Source organism: Stegodyphus dumicola, chromosome 7 (genome assembly GCF_044657685.1).
Source record: "Stegodyphus dumicola isolate Sdum_Otavi_A_Nest chromosome 7, ASM4465768v1".
Lineage (NCBI taxonomy): Eukaryota > Metazoa > Arthropoda > Arachnida > Araneae > Eresidae > Stegodyphus > Stegodyphus dumicola.
In genome coordinates, this window is record NC_140774.1 from 27128329 (window position 1) to 27153722 (window position 25394).

The window sequence follows — 25394 nt, forward strand, 5'->3', positions numbered from 1 at the left end:
TTTACTGGCAGGTTATCATGATTTTTGACACTTTCCATAGCTTCTGATTCTAAATAATTTCCAAATATGCAATTTTATAATCTAGAAATACTCCTTTTTTTAATAGGCATAACTCGATAATTTAGTATATTAACTACAAGTAACATCAAAATATTATATGTAATTATGATAGAAATTCATAGATATATTATAATTGAAGATAATCGTAAAAGATTAAACTGCACATCCATAGTCTCTATTTCTGAATTATAAAGGGTATCCCAGTAAAAGCACAGGATTCAACATGCCCAATAAAATATTTAATTTTTAGAAAATGGAAATATTTTTTACATACTTATAAGAGGTAAGTACTCTGCTTTAAAAATGAAAAATAATATCAGTTATATGTCCTCTGGGACTTGTTTTACAGCACGTACTTTCTCGATGAAATTTGCTCAATTTCTTCTTCTTTCTTTGTGTGTGTGTGTGTGTGTGTGTGGGATTCTTTGGGATTTGCAACAACATTACCATGCCCAATACAGATGTTTTTAATAAAGTGGCTGGTATTGAGGAGAGCATGGTGACTTAATAACTGCTGTCAAAACTGTGTCCTCAAATTTATTTTTAAAGCAGGGTTTTGTAGCTCCATTAGGTACATCTTCATATCAAAAGACTTAACAAAGCTTCCTAATAATCTCTGCATAACACTCATTATTCTTGTAATGAATTTTCACAATCCAAGCTCGCTGTTCCTTTGTGCAGCACTCCAGGTCAACTGGGTTACAAAATGAGCTGACAGTGATATAATACCAGTCTTGCCAGGTTAAATCACACTGTTGCCAGGTCAAATCACACTTAACATTCTAAAATCAGAACATTTGCCTGTTGTGAGTATGTAAAAATATTTTCCATTTTCTTAAAGTAAAGTATTTTTGTGGGCATAGTAAGTCTAAAACTTTTGTTGGGACACCTTACACTATTCACATAGTCTATATTTCTGAGTTATACTAAACAACAGCTGTTTTTTATATTTATGCTACATCTTTTTTAATTGTGTAAACATATTGCTTATGATAAGCACTAAGCAGATGACTTTGAAAAATGCTTTCATTAAAAAGGCCAACAAAAATAAATAAATAAATAAGAAAATAAATATAAATAAACAAATAAAAGTAAAAAATAAAATAAAGAACAAAAGATAAGATCAGGTGTGATAATAGTGCAATAATATAAAATAAAAAATCTTATCACTAAATTTCCTAAAATATTTTAGAAGCAATGAAACTCTCTTAAATAAATAAATTCGCAATTATACAATTTACCTAAAGCCTTACCAAAATAGATACAACTGGAAAAGATAGTGCTAGAACTAATCTATGAGGATTTCAAACAGGGATGAAATATATGCATATGTTCCCCTTACCTGTTAGTATGCTACGCCCTGAAGAAATGCATCTGGTTGATTTAGGATTGATGTCTGAAACTTAATTCATAGCAGATTTGTTAGGTGTGGCAAATGCTATCAAAGATCAGATGAAAATGCTTGATCAAAAGAAACTGTCAATATAAGAGCCTCTTAGTGAGTAGTTGAGTATAAATACTACAAATTTCAAAACAAGATAAATTTTAGGTTAAAATAGTTTGAAGCAGGCAAATCTGTTAAGGCACAATCTAAAATTTTGTTAGTAGGAGAGAAATGTTAAAAGCGCTTTCAGTGCAGTATAAAACTCGCATATGCAAAACCAAGTTATAACAGTAAAATAATAAAAAATATTAAACAAGATCTGCATATTTTAATTTTATAAGAATGGAATTTTAAATTACTAACAAGAAGTTAATCAAAATAAATAACTTCTAAAAGGGTGTTTCACATGTTTAAAAGATAATCATTACATAAATTAAGTTGCATTACAACATTACAGTTGCTGAAATTATTATGGATTCATATATTACACAATATATATTATGAAAAAGTAACAACTGCGTGTAGATGTTATAGTCCATATTTTTTTTAATAACTGGAAGCTAATCTCTAAAAATATCATATAATCTCAGCATGCTTAAATACATATATAATGAATAATCTTGGAAGGTATTATAAATCAAAGAAAAAATTATTCATACAGCTATTTTTAGTATAAGATGATGCTGAAGCATAGAATGCAAATCACATTTAAGAGCAACGGTGTTGCTCTTAGTTGATGAAGGTTTTGATTATATTTAACAAATAAATTCTCACATATTTCAATAACATAAAATAACAGAAAACTGCACTGCAGCCGTATAAAATGGAATAGAAAACTTCAAATACTACAGTGGAAACTTCAAAAAATAAAATCCGACTATACTATTATTTGCAAAATGATAAAATAGTCCAAAAATAAAAATTCTTTTGCTTCAAAATATATATAAAAAAATTATATTTACATAATTTTGGGTTCTGATCTATCACTCGTGACCTTTCAAAAGATCAAGTAAAAATACTTTTGATTACTTTTTCTTCTCAAGTTTTCTGTAGGAATCTGTTCAAATTCGAATCGTTTTTCATATACAGTACAAAGACCGTAATCAGGACTCGTCGGGACTTCGGCGATTCCGGATTAGAGGTTTTTCCGAATTATAGATCATCAATTTAAATCTGGTAAGATGGCATGCACAAATTATAAAATTAAAAATATGAAACTGTTATTTATGAAATAAAGAGCAATTATCATCTAAAGGTTATCAAATTTTACAAAAAAAAAAAAAAAAAAAAAAAAAAAAAAAAACTTTATATTTATTTGTTTACTTTATTAAACATTTCTTTCAACGCGCGCATGCGTAAAGCATACATTACGCACAGTCAAAATTAGAAAATTGCAACCAGAAAACTATTTGATGTGTATTCGTGATATTTATAATGATGAGGAAATTGATTTAAATCATATCAAAGACAGAGTACATCGAGATGAAATACTACATTTAGTAAGGAATTATAAGCCGAATAAAATAACAACATCTGCCCTGAAGATGAGAATAGTACTGACAGATCAACTTCCAGTCCATTTCGCGCCGCGACGTTCCGCCCTTCGCCCACAGAGCAGCGTGAAATTGATAAACAGATTTCAGAATGGTTAGAGAAACAAATCATTAGGCCAAACTGTTTTGATTACGCAAGTAATATCCTGCTAAGTAGGAAAAAATATGGTTCATTTAAACTATGCCTTGACTTGAACGACACTTAAAAACCTGGTGAATCCCTTTCCGAATATTTAATTGCCATGCGTGAAATAGCCAATCGCGGTTTTGTTGATGATCCATCAATTCTTGATTATGTAATCAATGGGATACCGGATCAGAGTGGTAACAAAATTATTTTGTATGGGTGTAAAACTATTTCTGAATTCAAAGAGAAATTAAATTTTATGAGAAAATCCGCTTTCGAGATACGAAGAATAAGGGTTATTCAAGTACTAACACATAAAATAAAGCACGCGCTATACCTAATAAAAGTACAGAACCGAAGAATAAGGGCTATTCAAGTACTAACACATAAAATAAAGCACGCGCTATACCTAATAAAAGTACAGAACCAAGGTGTTATGACTGTGGAAGTATAGGGCGCGTAATGTATGTGCATTCTTTAAGCGTATGCGTAAAGCATACAAAAAAAAAGTTAGTGGCTTTGAGGTCCAGATTATAGATCATTCCGTATAATGGACATCCGGATTACGGACTTTGTATTACAATTTGCCTATGCCTGTTTGCCTTTTACTACTTCTAAACTACTTCCATAAATTGTATTTCATTAATTTAAATCAGGGTTTCTTAAACTTTTTTTCAGTTGCGACCCCCCTTTATCACTGAGATCTTTTTGTGACCCCCAGGACCCCATAATATTTACAAAAATTTTGAGAGACCCCGTAAGTATTGCGCAAATCTGACACACGTGTGAGTGAAACTGTCAATTTTTTCACTTGTACTGTAATCTTCTACTGCAGTTTTAGGTCATTAACTTTATTTTCTAATTTTAAGACACAGAACAACGTGAAAATTTTAAATAAGTAACAGACGAAATGACAACGTCACGTGCAAAGCAAGGAAAATGAACGTTTATATTATAAAAATAATGCGTCGAAATGTTTTCATTTTTTTTTCTTTCTCTGTATTTTCTTAATTTTATCTATTTTCAAATACTGTTTCGGCCACCAGAGCCATCTGCAACAGATGGTGCCACTAGCTTATTTTCTGTCCAGGCTTTCTTTATCTTATCTAATCATTATATCGTATCTCGTTCATTTGCGCTTTTGCAGCTGAGGATGGTGGTTCGGTAAAACCATCGAAACTAGTCCTTTGAAAATTTGAAAATATAACGCTGATTTTTGTTGTTTGACTTTTGAATCAAAATACCAGTGTTTAGCGACTTTACCACTTGGTTGCTGGTGGGCCTCTACTAAAATTAATTATAAACATCAACTGATAAATTAGAATCCCTTGGATTATTTTGCACTCAACAAATTCTATAAGGTCCGAGTTAAATGCTTCTAATTAAAAATCTTTATTTTCAAAATTTTAAAATTTTATCTTCCATTATTTTGTACCCTTTTCTATTTTTTTCCCCTTCCCTTTTCTCTTTCAGTTTGCTCATTATATGGTGGTCACATAGCTGCATGTTTTGCTTGTTAAACTATGAGATTAAATAATTTTTTATACTCCTTTAATACAAATCTATAAGGTTCTCTACTGATGTAATAAGGATTTGTCTAAAATAGCAACAACCGAATTGGCTTAAATTTTTAAAGCTATTTTATTTTACAGCTCTAGAGAATTTGCCACATCTTCTGTAAACAAGTTTCACTACATATTAATTTAATTAACAAAATTAAATATTAGTAATAAATAATAAAAAATTACAAATTTGACAGAAAAAATTTAGTTACTATTGCTTAACAGTTTTGCCGCAATGGATGGGATAGCTCGCCTTCCAAGATTTGTTGCGAGATAGACACAATATTATTTGTCCTCTATGCAGTGCTTTTCCATACTGTGACAGTGTGTCTAGTGACATTAGTTTTTCAGTGCATCCCAGACCATATTATTATGTTTTTACAATTTTACATTAAGTTTTCTTAATCTTTTCACAGACTTCACATAGCCTACACATTGCATGTGGCCCGAAGGCTACTAATAGTAGCTAACAGAATAACAAAATTGACTTTTTTTTTAATACACAAGGTTTCAAAATTTAAATGCGACATAAAAACTAATTTCTGAAGTTTTTAACATTATATACAAGAGCGATGGAAATTTGTAAGAAATTTCTTGTTAGTAATATTTCAGTAACATGCAAAATGAATATACTATGCAAAATATAATAATGTCTACAGCAAAATAAATTAGATACATATTTAAAATTAATGTTTCAAAGCACCATATGTTTACGAAAAGCTCTACTGCAATAGTTTTAACTCAATAATTATTAAAAATAATAAAATTTGTTACAAAATTTATATGTATAAATTCATGCAGAAAAACCATTAAATGAACTTACAGTAAAGTTTGCTCTGGAAGGCAAGGTTTTCAGAATTAAAAAGGAAGATATTCTCAGCATTAAAGGAAAATTTTCAAATCTGGAAGCATGCTATAACTGATTACCAAAATGCCCACAGCAAATCTGTCAACAAGCCTTCAACTTGCAATATAAATTCATGAAATATAATTGAAACTAGGAATAAATATAACACCAAAAGCACTTTCTTATCACTACAAACCTGACAGCAGATTTTGGAACAGAACCATATATCAGGACACTGAGGCCTCTGTAAAGCCCCTTAACTCCATGATATTTTACAGTTTGCTTCACTACATCTAATATGCCTGTGTATCTTGGCTTTGCAGATCGCTCATCTAGTTGCAGTTGGGTTTTAACATATTCAGTAGGAAATGTAATGCAAATTTCAATTCCTCCTGTGATACCACCTAAACAAAAAAATAAATAAAAGTCAAAATCTGCTCACGATTTTACACTGAAAATGGAATATTAACAGGATGCCCTATAAATTCAAATACATTATTAATTTTTGTAAATCATATAAATTCAACAAATGAGCATATCAGAGTGTGGTTTGCACATTAAGACTTATCACAGAGAAGCAGGGTTACCAGACTTTCAGGATTTGTAATTATATCCATAACTGAAAAAATTTCCAAAATTTTTAAGATTGCCTGTCTAAATAATAAATATTGCTGGTAAATGCATCAGTGCATTTAGGATTTTATTTTCAACTATAAGCCACATTTGATGTCCAGGAAGAGGTCAATTAAAGAACATTAACTAAACATACTAAAAGAACATTTCAATTTAAAACTGTTTGTGTAATAATTTTTAAGAACAAAATATAAAAACAGAATTTCTAAAAATAGATTACCAAATAGAATTTCTAAGAAAGTTACTACCTAATAAAACTTATGCAACAATGGAATAAAATCAAGAATCCCAACCATCCACATCAGAGTAGACATACTGAAAAAAGTTTGCAATCTACTTTTCAGTGTACTGAATATTTTTCTGTAAGTGCTGTCTGATTTCCTTTTATTCCTTCATAACCACATTTATCTATTATACAGGGCAGTGTAATGCACATGTTGTATGCTTCCTAATCAATGAAATAAATTTTTCATAAAGAGGACTGAACACAGGCATATGGAGGAAATTTGCATAGATAAACAATTACATCAATATATTTAATTTTTTTTAATTTAACAGAGACAACAAAATAATAAAGTACTGCATTAATACAAAAACACATGTATTATAGTAAATATAATTTATGTATCATGCATCCATACAAAAATTATCTTTTACTCAAATCATATGCCTCAAGCAAGCGTCAAGTACATCTTTTAGAAGGGGACTGAAAGATGAAACCAGTGCATTAATCTTAAGACAGAATACTTTGAAAATTTTTAAACAGCCACATCCTGTAACAAATATAAAATTAGGTTAAATTTTGTTCTATAGACCCTAAAGACAGTAGAACCAGTGCCAGCAAAAAAGGCTGTTTTTTGCCTAATTTTTTAAATATAATTGAATTTGCTGCATTACTAAAATAACTACAAATCCTGGATTATAAAACAGGCAAAGCTACTACCTTGTATTTGGTATAGATAACATGTGTTTGTTGCTTTGCCTAATTTTATGTTTTACTTTGTTACGTTTCTCTTCTGTATTGATCCTGGATTATGTCAGATAGTCACAGATTTGGAGTGCAGAATCTCACTTTAAAACATCAGGAATGTCTTACATTCTATAAATAGCTCCATAACTGTATATAGTCGCATGAATTTTCTTAGCACAGCTCCATACAGTTGTGGAAAAGTTTTTTATGGGATTAGAAATACGTTCAGTAATCAAATATCAAGTGTTCTAGGTACACGTTTCAAGGACTTAGAAAATTCATAAAATGATGAATCTGATTTTTTGGATTTTTATTCCATTTGCACATTGTACTTGGAAACTGAATTAAATAAAAATAAGATACGAAAAAAGCAACTCATTTTGGTTACGATGGGGGGGATGACTGAACAAAAAAAATTACCTGATAAAACAAACTTTTTATTAAAATACTGCATTAGGAAGATTTGTAACACCTCTAAAATTAAGAAATCATCTGAATAGAAAACTAAATCTGAGTCAATGGGATCAAGATTTTCCCCATATTCAGAAATCCTTCTTTTCGGGATCTGTAACAACAGTAACTCAATTCAGCTTATTAGGAATTAAGTGTCTCAATAGTTTGAGATTTCCATAGATGACCATTTCCAGATGTTGGCGATGACAACATATATAAACATTAGTAATGAAAATGTTTTATTCATATACATATTCATATACCTAATCATACATATTCATATACATATTTATATATATTCTCTATGCAACCATGAAAAAAATTGTCATTTTTACTATAATATGTGGACAACTGATGAAATGTCCCTTAAATGTGTTATGTTAATTATCTGAAAAAATATTATGCTTCAAAAGAAAAAAAAAATTTAAACATCTTGAAAATGTGTTTATTATTTTCAGTAAGCAGACTGCCTTTACTGCCAAGATTAAAAAAAAAAAAAATCTGAAAACTTCCAGATTTTATTTTTTAACTTTTTGTATGTTACCTTTATTAAATATCATACTCTTAGCAATAAACTATAAAATTCAATTAAACAGCAATATCTCAAAATATTTAAAAGAGCATGTCTTTAGAATTTCCGATACACAGTCTCGTGTGCTGGATATAAAAATCCCTCTATACAGTGTTGCTATTGCTTGCTTTGAAATCGTTGAGTTTCTTAATCAAAAACTCATGAATGCCTTACAATTTCTATATATTTACAATTACTATATTTTTAATGATTTACATTTTTATATTTGGAAACAGACAATAAAACAAATTCCAAACTTGGGCTTCCGGATGTCCATATTCGGGTGGAGACGTACATTATTCAAAATTTGATGGCTATAGGTACTGATGTTTTATCACTAAGAGAGAAACATACATACATTTATGCAGATTCTTCATTATTTAATTTCTTTAAATATAATACAGAACTCTAATATTTGGTGGCAATAATTTCAAAAATGATTTGCCGTTTATAATGAATCGACGCAAAATGAAATTAATAGCCCTTCTGAGCTAACCCTCCTTTGGGCTAAAAATTACCATTTGAGGAAAATACTTCTTGCAAGCCTCATAAATAAGCAATCCAATAAAATATATGCACAGGATAGTTTAGATTTTTCTATATTAAATAAATGTCTAATTGATTTTTTAATTTATAATGAAACAATGTCTTAGAAAATTTTTTCTTCTACTACTTGGCATTGTTATTTTTAAGAATTAAACTTTAAAATATGATTTTAGTATCTGTGTCTTGAATTTATAAGGCATTAATGCTTGAATCAAGGGGCTAATAAAGGTTTAACTTTAAGCTCTTCTAGATAGATGTTAAAATAGAATCAGCATGCAAAGACTTTAGATCACAATTTTTTTTTTAATTTTATGAACTTTTTTCATTATATATATACATATATATATTTACAATTATTTCGGTAACCTTTTGAATAACTTTTGAAGGTGTTAAAATTATCCAAAATTTCCAAACTGCACTTTTTCCCCTATCCCCTTCCCTGCTGTTTCAAGACAGGATTTGAACTATCTATGTACATAACAGACTTCTTACTATTTTTTTTATTTGTATTTCAAATATATTTAAAACAATAAAAATGAATTTTTATAAGCTTTTATTTTTGTTTACTCATGGCATTTGTCACCGTGGTCAGAAGCTTATCATCGATTTTTAAACTATTTCCTTATAACTTCAAACTTTGTATACACAGTGTTTGGGGATGAGAATACAATTTGTTAAAATGACTTTTTCAAAATTCCATTTATTTATTTATTATTATTATTATTTTGTGTGTGTTTTGAACTTAATGTTGATATGACTTTTCCTACGTAACTTCATTTAGCGAACAAACTAAACATCTCGGAAATTTCCTATCTGCTACATCGGATAGAACAGGGTAAAAATTTATGGAGTCAATAGAATTTTCGAAGCAAGGAAATGGAAGAAATCCGCAATGCCCTCGCCACGATTCGAACTCCGGACTCCTCGAATACGTGATAGCCCTTCCTCGAATACGTCCTCGATACGTTAAGGGTGCTTCCAGCTACACCACGAAGCTATGCGAGCTGCAGGGAAAAAAATACCTTATATACCCCCTTTTAAATTCTGGTAGTGAAGAATTACCGTCTACCATCTTTTTAGTTTGGACGCCACTTGTAGAGTTATGAGAATTTTTTGAAGCAAAGAAATTCGCAGTGCCCTCCCTGGAATTCGAACTCCGTCCTCCCGAATATGCGTCGAGCATGTTTCCAGTTACATACGGTGAAGAGGTAGAAAATACCTCATATAAATCTTTAAAATGAAATCTGTATGAAATTTTACGTAATTTCTAATTTTTTGCGAATATTCGGAAACTGTTCCATTTTTTCTATTATCTGACGTCCATTATTTTTAATTTATCAGTTACGGAGTTTTAAAATTTTTACAGATTATAAAACAAGCTCTTTGATCTCTTTTAAACCCGAATGATAAAAAAGATATTAATTAGGCGATTTTCTACATTTAAAAGAAAAATTATGCAACAACATGGAACAGTACAGAAAATATACGTTCTTCAATTTCAAAGCTATGATGTCATTATGTCGCAAAATTTTTCTTGCTTCCGTATCTCAAAAAACAATTATTTAGAACTTGACTGATTATTTGAACTATTATTTTGACCCTGATAAAACAAAATGAATAAATGTCAATAAAGGTAGGTGAAATGACACCTTTCCTTATTAAGATTGAAATAACTATGAATATTGGCAGCGCTACGTGTGATCATTGCGTTAAATTACTTGACCAAATCACAATTATTATATGATTTTGAAACATCGATATCAAACTGTATTAACTATGTCTCTCTTTGATGACTTTCCATTCCTCCATTATGAGTAATAATTAAAACAAGAAACACTACAATACTCTTTAAGTCGGCCAAACGAAACTGCAGCGTTAAGTTCTTGAGTGAAAGTTTCGCCACAATAGAAGCATCAAAAACATGGCCGAAAGCATAAATACAACTAAAAAAAAAGGTTAACACGTGAGTCAATCAAGCAAGCTTCAAAGACATGCTGACGGAAAAAGTTTTGTGTTAATTTCTTATTCTGTCTAGCCTCCTTCAGGTAAATACTGCGACAAGGAAGCATTTCGCAACGTGACTTGATTGATGCAATGCCGTTATGTTCTGCGGATGACTTACTTTCGCGTGCCGTTACGCAATTGATGTCTTTGTTACACTGGCATGCTTTTTCTGTCAAAATTATTATGCGTGTCTAACATCGGATAATATCCGATACCAGAAAAACGCCATCAGATTTGCTTTTTTTGGAAACTACAGAATATATCAGTTAAAAAATAACTGAAAAAGAATATAAGATAAGAATTTTACGGGAAAAGGAAAACTACAAATATTGAAGTTCGCGATTCTTCTGACTGAAACATTTATTGCCGAAAATTGATTGGAAAATATATTGCGATATATTTACTGCATTTTTTCGCTGATTTGAGAAATATTTAATAAACTAAAATATATGCCCCACTCATGCCAAACGCCGAATGTTGACTTATAAAAAAATAATAAAGACAAATAAGAATAAAAAAATGTGAAATGTTTCAGATTTTAAATTACGTTCAAAATGGTGTTTTTTTAACGTCTTGTGTGTTACCTTTACTTATATCATGTTCTTCGCAATTAAACCATAAAATTCAGTTCAACAGCAATATCACAAAATAATTTTAAAATAAGCATATCTTCAGAATTTCCGATACACAGTTCCGCGGTTCCGATTAAAACTTTTTCCCTCCCCCCCCCCCGGTAGAATGTTGCCATTGGTCGCTTGTTAATCAAAAACTCGTTAAAGTTTTAGAATATGTGAAATAGATAATAAAACAAATTCCAAATTTGGGCTTCCAGATGCCCATATTCGGGTGGAAACGTATGTTATTCAAAATTGGATGGCTCTAGGTACCGCTGTTTTATCACAATGCAAGAAACATACATACATTCTTCATTATTTAATTTCTTTGAATATAATAGAGGGCGATAATATTTGGTGGCAGCAATTTGAAAAGTGAATCGGCCATTTATAGTGAACCAACGCAAAACGAAAATAATAATCCTTCAGGGCAAATTGCCCCTTTGGACTAACTATACGTTCGAGTACTACAGAAGACCACCTCCTAAACCTACCAGGGTTTACTAATAGAAGCTAACTCATGTTTCAGTTGTCAGAAGCTAATTCACGTTGATCAGAAGTCGGGACAAACTACCAGTAATCTGCGGTTTTAGTTCTTCAATCATTTATTGCGTAATAAACAAAAAAGAAACAGTGTTAACAAGCATTAACTAAAATAACTTACAAGCCACTGTTGTTGTTATACATTTTTTAAGCTAAAATATAACCTAAACAGCAGCGTTGATAGCTTTCAAAGCTGACCATATTTTCAGTAAGCAAAAACGAAGTACGTAGGCGGCACAAATGAGACGAGCGTTAAGCTGTCAAAGAAGACAGCAAAAGATTTACGACATAAACATGCTGAACTTCCTTCAGTAAACGAGCAGTCGTTATAGCGGATAATGCAGTCATTATAGCGGACAGCGTTTTATCGTATTCATTGACAAAGTTACCACAAGCAGCCATTTTCAGTCTTTTCTACTTTATAATAAAATTTTAGACTATGTTTTATGTAATAGTGGACGGCCAATGATTGGACATGTGTGAAAGCACTGACAAATTTTTCTAGTAGATTTCAGCGCTATTGGCAAGCAAGGAGTTTAATGGCCTAACGGCCAAATGTAACTGGCATTTGACAAACTTTATAATAAAAGTTGTCACATTCCATGACGCAATTTCGTGTCACAACGAGCACAGTTTGTATCGCTTCAACGCTTCTACCAATATATCGCTTCTACCAACGCTATCAACGCTTCTACCAATCTATATGGTCAAATATATGGTTAACAGAAAATATTCTTTCAACGGTACCAGTATTTCCAAAAAGATAAAAGACTGACTTCAATAGTAATGCAAAAGTCTTGAATATGTGGAGGCTTTCACTCGAATGCGATACGCACTTTAGTCGATCTGTTCTGTATATCTTTTCCAACCAGGTGCCTTCCTTATAGAATCCACCACTTGAATTTATCAGCGTTTCCTAAACTACATCTCTATTTGCTGATACATTTTAAGCTCGTTTCATAAAATTTTTCAACTCCCAAAATTTCATTAATATCTCCTGAATCCACAGATAATTTTAGTTTCATTTATACACCAATGGGCACAAGCATTTCACACTATCTGGACCAACTGCTTACAAGACTTACTTTTGCATATAGTCTTTTTCATTTATGGAGATATATTCTAGACACGAAAATGTTTGACTTTTTGCACAGGTCAACCACAACTTCGAAAAGGGTTCTCCAAATATTTGTTGCAATATAAAAGGGCATATTTTTTTAAAAAGACACAAAAAGGAATCTCTTCCAACATTCTTAGAAGTAAGTATGATATACGATTACTGGTTAAGATCAATAATTAAATGACTGACTAGTAAACAAGCATATTTTAGAAGTCGTACTGGCTAAACAGACATTTTTATCAAAACGAAAGGACGGGAAATTACAAAACAGTACTGCTCCGTTCAAAACGATGTATATGCTCTGCCTATATTTGCTTATTTCTAATCAATACTTTTTGATTACAGCAAATGCTGCATCGATCACTAAGGATTAATAACATCAATCTGGAGGCACCCATTTTAATTCGTGAAAGTACGAGATACGTCTCACAATATGATTTCTGGTTCAGAATTTCTCTGAAACAGAGAAAGAAATAAAAAGGGGGTGGATAGCATACACGTGAAATTCGTTCCCGCATTAAACGAATTCGCGTTATGTAAATGATACAAATAATATGAATAACTATAATATAATTAACTAAAGGCAAATTTAAATAATTGAATTATAATCCATGCTATAAGACCAAAATCTTCAACATTCATAAAAATCCTTATTTCAATTTTTATTTAACATATAAACCTCTGAGCGAATTATTCTTTTATAAAAACGTTAAGATGCCTAGTTTCAGGATTGATACCATACACTTTCTAAAATTAAGAATCAGAGTTATCTTTGCGTACATATATATATAAAAAAGTACACATAAACAGATAGAAATACAGCCATTTATTCCACGAAACTTAGCACAAGATAATAGCAATCTATTAGATGCGACGATCAAAACAATTATAGCACGTCTTTAACAAAGACTTTGCACTGAAGAACTCGACTGATGATGGATGACACGAACTTTTATCGTGGAACCTCTGGTTTGTTTCAATAATATGATTTTAATACAACATTCTGTAAAAAGATCCTGTGCAACAAACAAAAATGACAATTATTTCAAATAATATTTATTTGCTTCAAAAAATAATTTCAAAATTAACCCAAACGTTCTTAAAGTGTGTGTGTGTATTTAATTATGGCTAAGCACACGAGGGCTATCTGCCTAAGGGGAGGGATGCCTTTCGTGGAGGACTTTCTAAGGGAAACTGGCTCGTATACACGTTACACATGGGGAAAACCACGAAAACGACCATGCAGCCAGCCCGTTCGCGGGATTCGAACCTCGGACCGAACTACCAGTGTTCAGCGACTTTACCGCTCGGCCGCTGGTGGGCTCCAAACGTTCTTAAAGAAAACGTATTTAACAGGACTTTTAAATTTTAATTAGATGAATGGCACTGCTATTTACTACCGCAGATATACTTAATACTGGGTTTTTATGAATGAAAGTTGAATTCTTGTCATGTTCGGCAACAAAATCAAGTCTGTTGCGGTATTTATTTTTGTCGACACATACAGCTGAGAACTCCGTTTCGTGTAGCTGCAAATAGTAGAAATGCCAACATGGCCTTTTTATCAAATTAGGATATTAATTTTAATTTTCTTTGCAACAATGTATAAGATGTCATTTAAGTCTGCAGCCTGGATAAGATCTCTCAACAACGCTTGGGATTCCACAAACACATCTCCTTCCTTAAGTTCCCTCTCCGTCGACTTCGGTACTCAGTCTTCATTCTCTCGATCACTGTGTTCATCCCATCTCCAGCAAACTGATTGAACATCTAAATCCGCCTGCTATATTTCTTCTCTGGCGAACAAAGACGTGATATGTGGCCGTCCGAAGAGCAGTCACAAAGCAGACGATGAAGATCGCAGACGAAAATCATTTTTGTTGGAGAACGGGGTGCATATTTCACAAGTGCACATCAGCGTAGCCACTGAGGGAGGAGTTTCGAAAGTCAACCAATGAGCTACCATTGTGACGCTAAATCTTCGTGTATGTGAGCGTATGTTGTTTACGTTTTAACTTGCATTTGTTTCGCATTTATAAATGCATGGCGCAATAGTAGAAAAATCTCGTAGTGCTTTCGTTTTATGATTTTAATTAATCCCTGACATTTCACTTACGCGATTTTTATCAGATATTAATATTTGGATTGATGTTCACGGCATATTATCGCTCTTTACATCGAGAAAATGACTTAAGCAACAATTAGCCTCGAATATTATGCATTTATTAACACCTAAGATTAAGAGAATTCAAGTGTACAGTTTTTTTTTTTTTTTTAACTGAGTTGAGAAGGACTTATCTGATTATATCCATTGTTAAAAGTTATACGTGAATAAATTGAATATATTCGTTGTGAATAAAGTAAATTCATGCTGTTTGATGAGTATTTCTTGTGTAGACAGTACATTTAAGAATGAGCAGTTATTAAATGTAAAATTTAACACACTAAATGTATACGAATGCAAATTAGTAAAATTAACTTTGAATAAAATTCTGCGTTGGCTATTGTTATAGAACATCTTTTTCATACAGACTACAATAAAAAGTGCTGACCTTCTAATAACATATATAATTGGCGTAAATATTTTTTCTCATATGCATAGTGAGGTTCGAATCCAGCGAACGGGCTGGCTGCATGGGTATTTTCGTGGTTTTCTCCATGTGTAACGAGCCAGTTTCCCTTAGAAAGTCCTCCACGAAGGCATCCCTTCCCTTAGGCAAATAACCCTAGTGTGCTTTGCCATAATTAAATACACCAAATACACACACCTCACATGCATAGTTTTATGTAAAGATAGCGTTTGGGCTCAAATGTTTATCACATATTTATTTTTTCATCTTATTTACCACTTATTAAGTAATATTTCTGCGGAGTATCCAACATGTGTTTGTATTTATTTCAAATTCTTTTCAATTAGGTAGTGAACTCTTCACAATTGCTCAAATTTTATCTAACTTTGCAATGAAAATTTTCAGAAGAAATGGTCAAGGCTTTAATTATTTTTTACAGAAAATTGCGTGGCAGAGTATTTTCAACCACCCTGTTTAAATCTTAAGGCACGCGAAAGGTCATGTGACATGACAGAGATATTGGATGCCCATTGGTCCATCCTAGAAGCCACTCCCTCGGTGGCTATGCAGATGTGCACTTGTGAAATATGCGAACGGGGTCCCAATCTTAATTTACAGCGGATACAAATACAGAAGATGATCCAATACTGTTCGATTAAATGTCTCCATCATGCTATCCAACTCCCGAGAATTCAGCAGAGTTCTTTAGGTAAAAGCTTCGAAAATATGTTTTCTCAAAATTTCCATAAATATCTCCAAGTTACTACTCTACTCAAGCTATTTTCACACTTTAAACTTTGCTGGATTCAGAATCGAAAGATCTACAATTCTGTATAAAAAATCAGCACTTACACGTGCCATAAATTTAATTGCACAAAAATATACCCTAAAATTATCCCCCTAAATGAAAAAATAAATAAATAAAACAATACAATCAAATGCGCTGAAATATTTATAAAAATTATAACAATACTTTTTCCCTTAAAAAAAAAAAAAAAAAAAAAAGCAGCAGCAGCAGCACCCAAAGACCTTTACTTCCATCGCAAGCTGCCCCCCCCCAAAAAAAAAATTCACTGTTTAATGTAATGCTTAATATGTTCTATTAATAAAATATATTAATCCGTAAAATTATAATCCAATATAAGCAGCGTGTTAATATTTTATCTAAAAACTTCGTTTATCGATGAAAGCGCACTCTTTCAGTGTTTGCTTCAATAATAACCCTTTCCTTACCTTTTAACAATATTGCCGGATGAAAAAAAAATTGTCCCTTACACTTACATTAAAAAAAAATTCGCAGAATATAAAAAAAAATAGCGACAATCAATTTAATTGCTTACATAAAAACTGAAAACAGTATCATTTCACTCCTTGGGGCTGAATGGCTATTGAGCACAAGAATTCGTATTAAAAAGAGATTTTCCTGTACCTGCATTACATTTGCGTTCATTAGAAAACGTTTTCAAAGATTAAAACTATGCCAACCCATTATTCTAAATTTTCAATATATTAACTAACTAATTAAAGACTACATTACTACATTGTAATTCTATTATGCCCAAAAAAATTTCAGTTAGACAGCAACAAAGCCATTCTCTATCTTCTTCTTCCATGTAGCCTTTTTTTACTGTTATTAGGCCTCAGATACCGTTACTCTTCACGAAAAAAGAACAATCTTTAGGTATTCGATTAGGAAAGACAGGTTGAAGTGTTCTGTTTCTGAAAATCAGGTTCTATTTGAAGGAAAAATTGAATTTATGACGTAACAAAACCCAAGTTTCTCAATTAGCTGATTTCTGTACTTTTTTCCTCTAATGCTTACGCATTGGTTGCAAATGAAGGAAAAAAGAAAATCGTTTGTGGATTGTTTCAAAAATAACGCAAATTTTAGCCAAAATTTTACTCATTTAATGTATATTTAAACTGGCATATTTTAGGCATCTGGAAGTACACGTTTCTGCCATGCAAACTAAGATGTGGATCGGAGTAGGAAAAAATGCAGAATTTTAATTGCGCTGTTGATATTCAGGATTTCGGATTTATAAAGGCAAAGCACGTGAAAGCTATCTGTTAAAAGAAATGGTTGCTTTCGTGAAGGACTTTTTAAAGGAAACTTGTTCGCTTTTATAACACATATGAAAAGAATCATGAAAATTCCACGCAGCCTGCCCGTTCAACTGCCAGGAACAGAATATGGGGATGATAGCAATTGAAAAAACACCATGCAAGTATACTGCAGTATTAGCTATTCGGCAAATAATCCACTAACACGTTGCATTATGTCCGTTGCAGTAGTGACGAACAGATTTGTCCATTAGGATTTCTTTACCATAAAACAGTACTAAAACACCAAATGATACTGCGAAGTCCAAAAAAAAAAAAAAAAAAAGCCACCAAATATTTTTTTATTTCGCATTCGACAGGGTACGAAAAAAATTAATTTATTGCTAAATAACATTTTATTTACTTCTGACGGAAACAAAACTTAGATACAGTATAATCTTTTTAATCGATAGCAACCGGGCTATGCCGATTCCGGATAAGAGGATAACTGAATATATATTTTTAGAACTTACTTGCTCATGTTTTATTATGTCTTCTATAGAAATCGCAGCCTACGGTATTTTTTCTGATCTATCGGCCCAAATTAAATACATAATACTGAAAATCGTACAGATTATTTAAAATGCTACCATACAACCAGACATTTAGTAGATTTAAGAATTAATACCAAACGTGGCACCTTCGAAAATTCACAGTGATTTTGAGCAGGCAGGCTTCATCACGTTCAAAGAACGCTTGCCATATACCAAAATAAATGGATGTTTTTTCATTTGGCACAAAATATGAAAAATTCTGATGTGGACATGATGATTTCTTTGTACAGCCTATTATATTTTACACTTTTTTTTTTTTTTTTCTTTTCCCTCGTTAGGCTTAGAACGACTTAAACAACTTTTATATTGTTGGTAATTCTAAAACTACTTCATGCAAATTAACTAAAGGCATACCTAAAAACCTTAACCAGAACATAAGAACAACATAATTCAATCACTTTTAAAGGGGAAAATGCACAATTTACCAACATATAAGAGTTTAAAAAAAAAAAAAAAAAAAAAAAAAAAAAAAAAAACAGAACTCGCGAAGACTGGTAATGTTTGGTGGGACCCATTGCAACCAAAAAGGGAGGTGCAGAACTATATGTTATAAAAGTAAGAAATCTCTTTTGAATCCATTTTAGAATCCCTTTTGTTAAAAAAAAAAAAAAGTCCTTTATTCTGCGAATACGTACAGATGTCACGCAAAAACATCGTTCAAATGGATTCGAGCGCGACCAAAATGGATATTTTCTTTCAAATATGATAACCGAAATTTTTCGCAATTACAATGCTTCTTTTACTTCGTACAAGGAAGTAACAAGCATTTGGGCGCAACGGGTTTTATTGGAGATACAGCGTACAGCCAAGGATGCTTACTTTCCTGGCGCTTTTGCTTATTCAAAAATTTGGATGAGGATAGTGGCATTCTCGAGCCACCCAGACGGGAATGTGGTTAATGGCTCTAACCCGCAGTACCTAATGGCCCGTATTCGAATCCTGGAGAAGACATGAATGTCAGTTGTCTGTCCCTTCATAAGAGGCAATGGTGATCCATCTATTAGGTGCCTACATAATAGATTCCCGAAATATTTTCGACTGTTCAGATATTTCTTTCACAATATTTATGTACCTTCCTCTATTTGGTGCACTGAAGCCATTCAAGGACGGCAAATGCTTCCATTCGGCAGAAAAAATTTAATCGATCATCCACAAATGACTATGATAAATAAGACATAAAAAAATTAGTATCATTACACAAAAATGACTCGATTACTATTTTGGAAAATAGCTCTCTCTCTCTCTCTCTTTCCTCTACATTATGCTTAATCTATATTGGACCTTTAATGGAGGATTATGCTCAATCTGTACTGGGTGTACTCTGGAGGAGGGGGGGAAAACAACTAGCTGTGCACCACGCCAATGCTTGGGAGGTGTGGTTTGGTTTATTAGATTACGGCAAAGCACTCGAGGGCTATCTGCCTTAAGTCAATGCTTGGGAGGATATTACATGGACATATAAGGCTCTTGAAGGAAATACATTTTAATCCTGTGTTGCTTAAGTGAAAAGTATACTATAAGCTTAAAAGATGTAAATTATAGCATTATTTACATCAAATTCATAGAATCACATGCTGTGCCAGATATTACAGGAATTTTTCAAAGAATACATGCAAGTATCAAATAAATAATTTACAGAAATATTTCCATATATTTACAAAATAACGGTTTAGACAACGTGAAAAAAATATGTGCGTTACAGATTAAATTTTATGTGACACTGAGCAATGTTCTTCACAATACACAGTTCTGAGTTAGGAGTAATATGCTGCGCCAGAGGCTTAAATATTACAAGCTTTAGTGTTAATATATGCAGTTAGCTTTCTTTAGACCTATTTTCCTCATTTTCCACTAATCGAGCTCGCCATGTCTGAGGATTATTTTCAGAGGGCTATGAGAGATGCAAGGACTGGGTCACGATGCATTCATGTATGTCTCAAATTGCCTACTTTACCACAGGAACACAGGTCCGAGTGTCTCAGGCCGGATCTATTGGAAAATAGCTACGACGTATTGGTATAACTTCACTGTGCCTATATTTTGTTTTTTTAATCAGATTTTCGAAAAAAATATATAAAATAAAATTAATATTCTCAGCCACATTGTGAGGGATCACATTGTGCAGATGACTCTTATAGCGTGAACCAACACACCTAAAGATCGAAGTTAATAATGATTACAACGAATAAAAGGCACTAGATCGTATATTAATACAAGCTCAAGAGCAAATTATTACTCAACTACACTGTAAGGATCTTAAGTTTGACTAACGTTTACTTTGTTTTAAAACTTTACTGTCCTCTCTTATTTTCTACTTCCGGCCAGAATAAACGCGTTAATTTGTTTATGCAAATTGTACTTGCTATTGCTTAAGTATTTAAGTTGTGGCTTTTCGCCAAGAACAGAGTTAGATGGAGAGAGAGTGAGCCTCCTTGCCACTGTACTTCACGCGAGCTTTCAATCAGTTGTTGTCCGCCTTTAAGGCCAAAGGTTTAGTCTTCTTGATATCTAAGACGTATTTCAGTTCTCCGCAGTTTGCGTTCTACATACGTAATAATCTGAAAGGCCAACCTTAGTATTAGTCATATGTTTAAAGTATTCAAAGTTAGTTCTTATTTAAATTTAGTTAGTTAGTAGTTTTTTATATTTTTACGTTCAGACCACAAGTAGTTAGTCTTTGTATCCCGGAGTGTGGGAGCACCTGTAATATCGTGGAGAATAAAGGGTAGTTAAACCCTTCGCATCTCAGTCATCTCTTCTACAATTCCAATTCCACAGAACATAGCTTGAGTAAGCTCCCTGTTCCCATTCAGGATTATTAAATGTTTCCTAAACAGATTAGACGATCAACCAGTCCTGATAACACAACCGATGCTAAATTAAACCAATAAAAAAATCCTAAACAGTTGACCGAATAGTTTAAACTTATTTTTCAAAGGCAAATATCTGCAAATTAATGAAGTTTTAATTCATATTCATCCCCAAAATTTAAACTATTTAAATAGAATTATTACGATTGAGGTCAACGGAATTTCTAAAACAGCAAAATAAATTCGGTCAACTGTTGATTCATTTGTTGCTAAGATAAAAAATTCAGCCAAAGTATTATCATTCATGAACATCTCAAAATTTGACACATTGACAAGGGAAATGGAAGAGCACTAAGAAAAAGAGGAGAAACGTGTTTGCTCGAAATGGAATCACAAAAATGCTTATTTCAGATATTAAATGAATAATCTCTCTTCAGAAGCTAATCAATAAAGATGATTGAGCGTATTAATAATGACGGTCCATTATTTTTCCTTGCGTGACAGTGTCGACTTAATACCTGAAATTCAAGGTCCACTAACTAGTATTTTGAGCGGACAGCCTCACGGAAACTTATTTTCAGAAACCGGAAGACAAATGATAACGCAGTCGTGCAACGTACTGACCTTGAAAATGAATACTGCATGCAAATTCAAACTTACTTTTTAAAAAATAAAGTGAACTCTCGATTAACAGGTGTGGATTAACCGGATTCTGTCGAATACTATACCGCAAAATAGGAAAACTGAACACTCTAAGCAAATTACAAAAAGAAAAAATAAATTGCAAGAAGTAATAGCAGTGATTGACAGAAATTGGTTTTATTCACAATACGTAATTTAATTGTACGCAATTCCGAATATATGAACATTAAGCAAAATGAAAGTTCTAACCGACTTTTTTATGCGCCTGTTAACTCAATGATGTTGCCCAAGTTCTATTCTTCTGTGACTCCCAGTGAGCTCTTTATTATTTAGATACTGATATACCGTATTTACCCGGTGTATAAGACGCACCTTTTTTTTTTTTTTTTTTACACTCATTTTTGAAGGATAAAACTTTATCACTGATCATTATAATGAATTTCCAGTATCTTAAATATAAAGTGATACAAAGTAATACTTTCTGAAAATACCCAAATTGTCTTTGGAAAAACATCTTTTAATTTTATTCGTCAAAACTCAGAAAAAACGCGTGTAATAAGTTTTTTCGTGCCCTGAAGTTTTAACAGTAACAATTTTTTTACCTTTGGAATCTACAGTTTTGTCTTCGGGCACATCAAATGTCAGAGGAATTAATGACGAATCGATGAAATTCAATAATTTTTTTCTTCATATTCGTCTGGCACCTTTTGTAATATTTTTATTTTAGTCCGCATACATAGCTGGTTTCTCTTCATGAATCTTGAACACCATGATGTCAATCATGATTTATTGGATAATAAAATCGACAATCTCTGTATCGCTTTCGCTTAATTAAAATTATATTTGTAGAGACTTTGCTGTGATCCAAGTTTACAGCTTTGCCTCAAGTTCCCCTTCGTAGGTTATGTTTGCTGCGAGTTGCTTTTCTTTAGATCATCTTTCTGATTCCGCTAAGTTCTTATCATTTTTTTAGTTGGTGGTGCCTCTCTGCAGCCCTGTTTCCATGTTCTTTAACATACGCAATCGCACGTAGCTTGTATGCTATGTTATAGCAATACCGACGTTGTTTTTGAGCCATAAATTGCCAGCAAATTTAAGAAAACTGAACAGCAGAAATTTCACACAATTAAAAGTCGTTCACAAAAACTGGAAATTTTAAACGAACCCAGCTGTGATCGTCGATGACAGCGCATGTGCATTCACTGAATTCTACGTAACTGTAATATTCCCTCGCCCCGCAAGGAAACAAGGGAAAAAACTCAGAACAGAGGAAATTTCCAGAAATGAATGCAATCAAAAACTGAGTATCGACGTATAACACGCAGCCCGTTTTTCAGACCTATTTTCAAAGGAAAACAGTGCGTGTCTTATACGAAAGCAAATACGGTAATTATCATAATCAAATAAACTTATTCTTTAGATTAAATTGCTTGAAAAATGCAAGTAAATTGTTAAGAGAATTTTTCTGATAATTACAAGCTGTATATTTCTTTGTATTCTTCAGCATTCTCTCAGATAACCCGCGGACGTCGTATTATTCCCGTAAATCGGAAGTTCACTGCATCACTAACAATAATGTCGGAACTCAAAAGATCAAATGAATTACATATCCAGCAGTTCGAGTTCGTAGCTATATGGTTGTGGTCCAACATTTTCGAAGTGAAGAATCGCCAAAATTAAAGCTTCTTAAAGTAGCTTAAATAGCAAGTGAAATATAACTATAGAATCTTTAGCCTACTGTGGTATCGGAGGGCTTGGGTTTGAATCCTCGAGAAGGCATGGATTTTTGTAAATATATAGTGTCTTTGCGTCATGAGGGCACCCTAAATATACGGCGAGCCGAAAAGTCCTCTTATGTGCTTTGGTGGTATGAGAAAAGAGGTGGGAGGACAAACCCGCGAGACCAGGCCAGGTATTCAGACTTGATAAGGCCCTAAGTTATTTGAGATATGGGGCCCTTTGATAAGTTCAGATATTATACGTCAGTGCCAAACATAATTTTCAGACACCTAGACGGTTTTTTGCGAGCCCCCATAAGTTATAGCTCCTGTAGCTTATACGTAAATCCTGCACTGTCTGGGGCACTCTCCCTCAAAATTGAGGTGGAAGTAGAAGTCTAACCTCCTTGAGTCTCTGACAACTATTCTTCCATGAAATAAATGGATTGGATTGGATTATTCAATTATGGCAAAGCACACGAGAGCTATCTGCCTAAAGGGAGGGACGCCTTCGTGGAGGACTTTCTAAGGGGAACACGTTACACATGGAGAAAACTAAGAAAACGCCCATGCGGCCAGCTCGTTCGTGGGATTTGAACTTCGGACCGAATTGCTAGTGTTCAGCGTCTTTACCACTCGGCCGCTGGCGGGCTGAAATACATGGACAAGACAACAACATATGACCAGTATTTCAAAAAGTAATTTTTACTCCATGCTTCATCATTGCTAGATTCATAATGTTTAAATGTCAAAATTATATTATTCATCCAAAAATAAAAAGAAGAAAAGCAAGTTGTTTTCTGATATGCACATTTCTCCCCCCCCCAGTTCTTTTGGGTAGGGAACACTTTAAAGTACTTTAACGAAATAATTAAAAAAAAAAAGGTTCCTTAAAATGAGTATACAACATATTATTTAAAGAGAGAAACTTAAACATTATAATTATTTTTCCAGAGTTTCTCGAATCCGAATCCTTCATTTAAAAATAATAAGAAAAAAAAAAAAAAAAGTAAAAATTCCAAATATTAATCTTTTTAATCAAAATAATGCTTGAATTTACTTCTAATGAAACACAAATTTAAGAATACAGTTTATAAAAATACAACTATATTAACTTAGAAGATACAAGTGAAATTCAGCAAAGGAGTTATACAAATATAACTCAAATGTTGAGGTTCATTTCCTCAACATAACTTTACAAGAAATATCTGAGTAATAGTTCAGATTTCTGCAGAATTTTCTTTTCTTTCTTAATCAGAGAAAGTGCAAAACGAAGAAAATTTATTTCAAGAATTAGCACGGAACACTTCAGGAATATACGACTCAAGGACACTACGAAGGGCGGTGACATCGTTGATCAAATTCACTGAAACTATTGGGTTGGCAACTAAGTAATTGCGGATTTTTTTTAGAAAATCAAAGACAATTTTTTCATAGAACTAAATAACTTTATTCTGTAATGTATTGTCCATTTTGATCAATGACCTTTTGCCATCTTTCAGGCAGCATCATAATCCCACGTTCATAAAATTTCTGGTTTTTATTAGCAAAAAACTGAATCAGGTACGATTTGACATCATCATCATTATTGAAATTTTTACCATTCAAGGAGTTTTGTAAAGATCGAAACAAAAAGTAATCAGATGGTGCAAGGTCAGGACTATATGGTGGTTGTGGCAAAACATCCCAACCAAACTCCAATAATTTTTGCCGAGTGACCAAAGATGTGTGTGGCCTTGCATTGTCATGATGGAATACAACACCTTTTCGATTTGTCAATTCGAGCCGCTTTTCTTCAACTGCATTGTTTTATTTCGTTAGTTGTTCAATGTAGACATCAGAATTGATCATTCGGTTGGGTGGTAAGAGTTCAAAGTAGACAATTCCTTTGTTATCCCACCAAACTTATAACAAAACCTTCTTTTGATGAATATCAGCTTTTGATGTTGTTTGAGTTGGTTCACCTGGCCTGTTCCACGATCTTTTCCGCTTGATATTGTTGTAAACAAC

At 32.6% G+C, this 25394-nt stretch overlaps 1 protein-coding gene across 1 annotated transcript in view; it reads right to left on the reverse strand.

Annotated features, from left to right (window-relative positions):
• The window catches only part of sea (mitochondrial citrate transporter scheggia), a 50275-nt gene that overhangs the window by 16159 nt on the left and 8722 nt on the right, over positions 1 to 25394 (reverse strand). The window contains exon 2 of the mRNA XM_035355664.2: positions 5730 to 5937. Within this exon, the coding sequence (XP_035211555.1) occupies positions 5730 to 5937 (208 nt within the window). The remainder of the gene's footprint in view (positions 1 to 5729; positions 5938 to 25394) is intronic.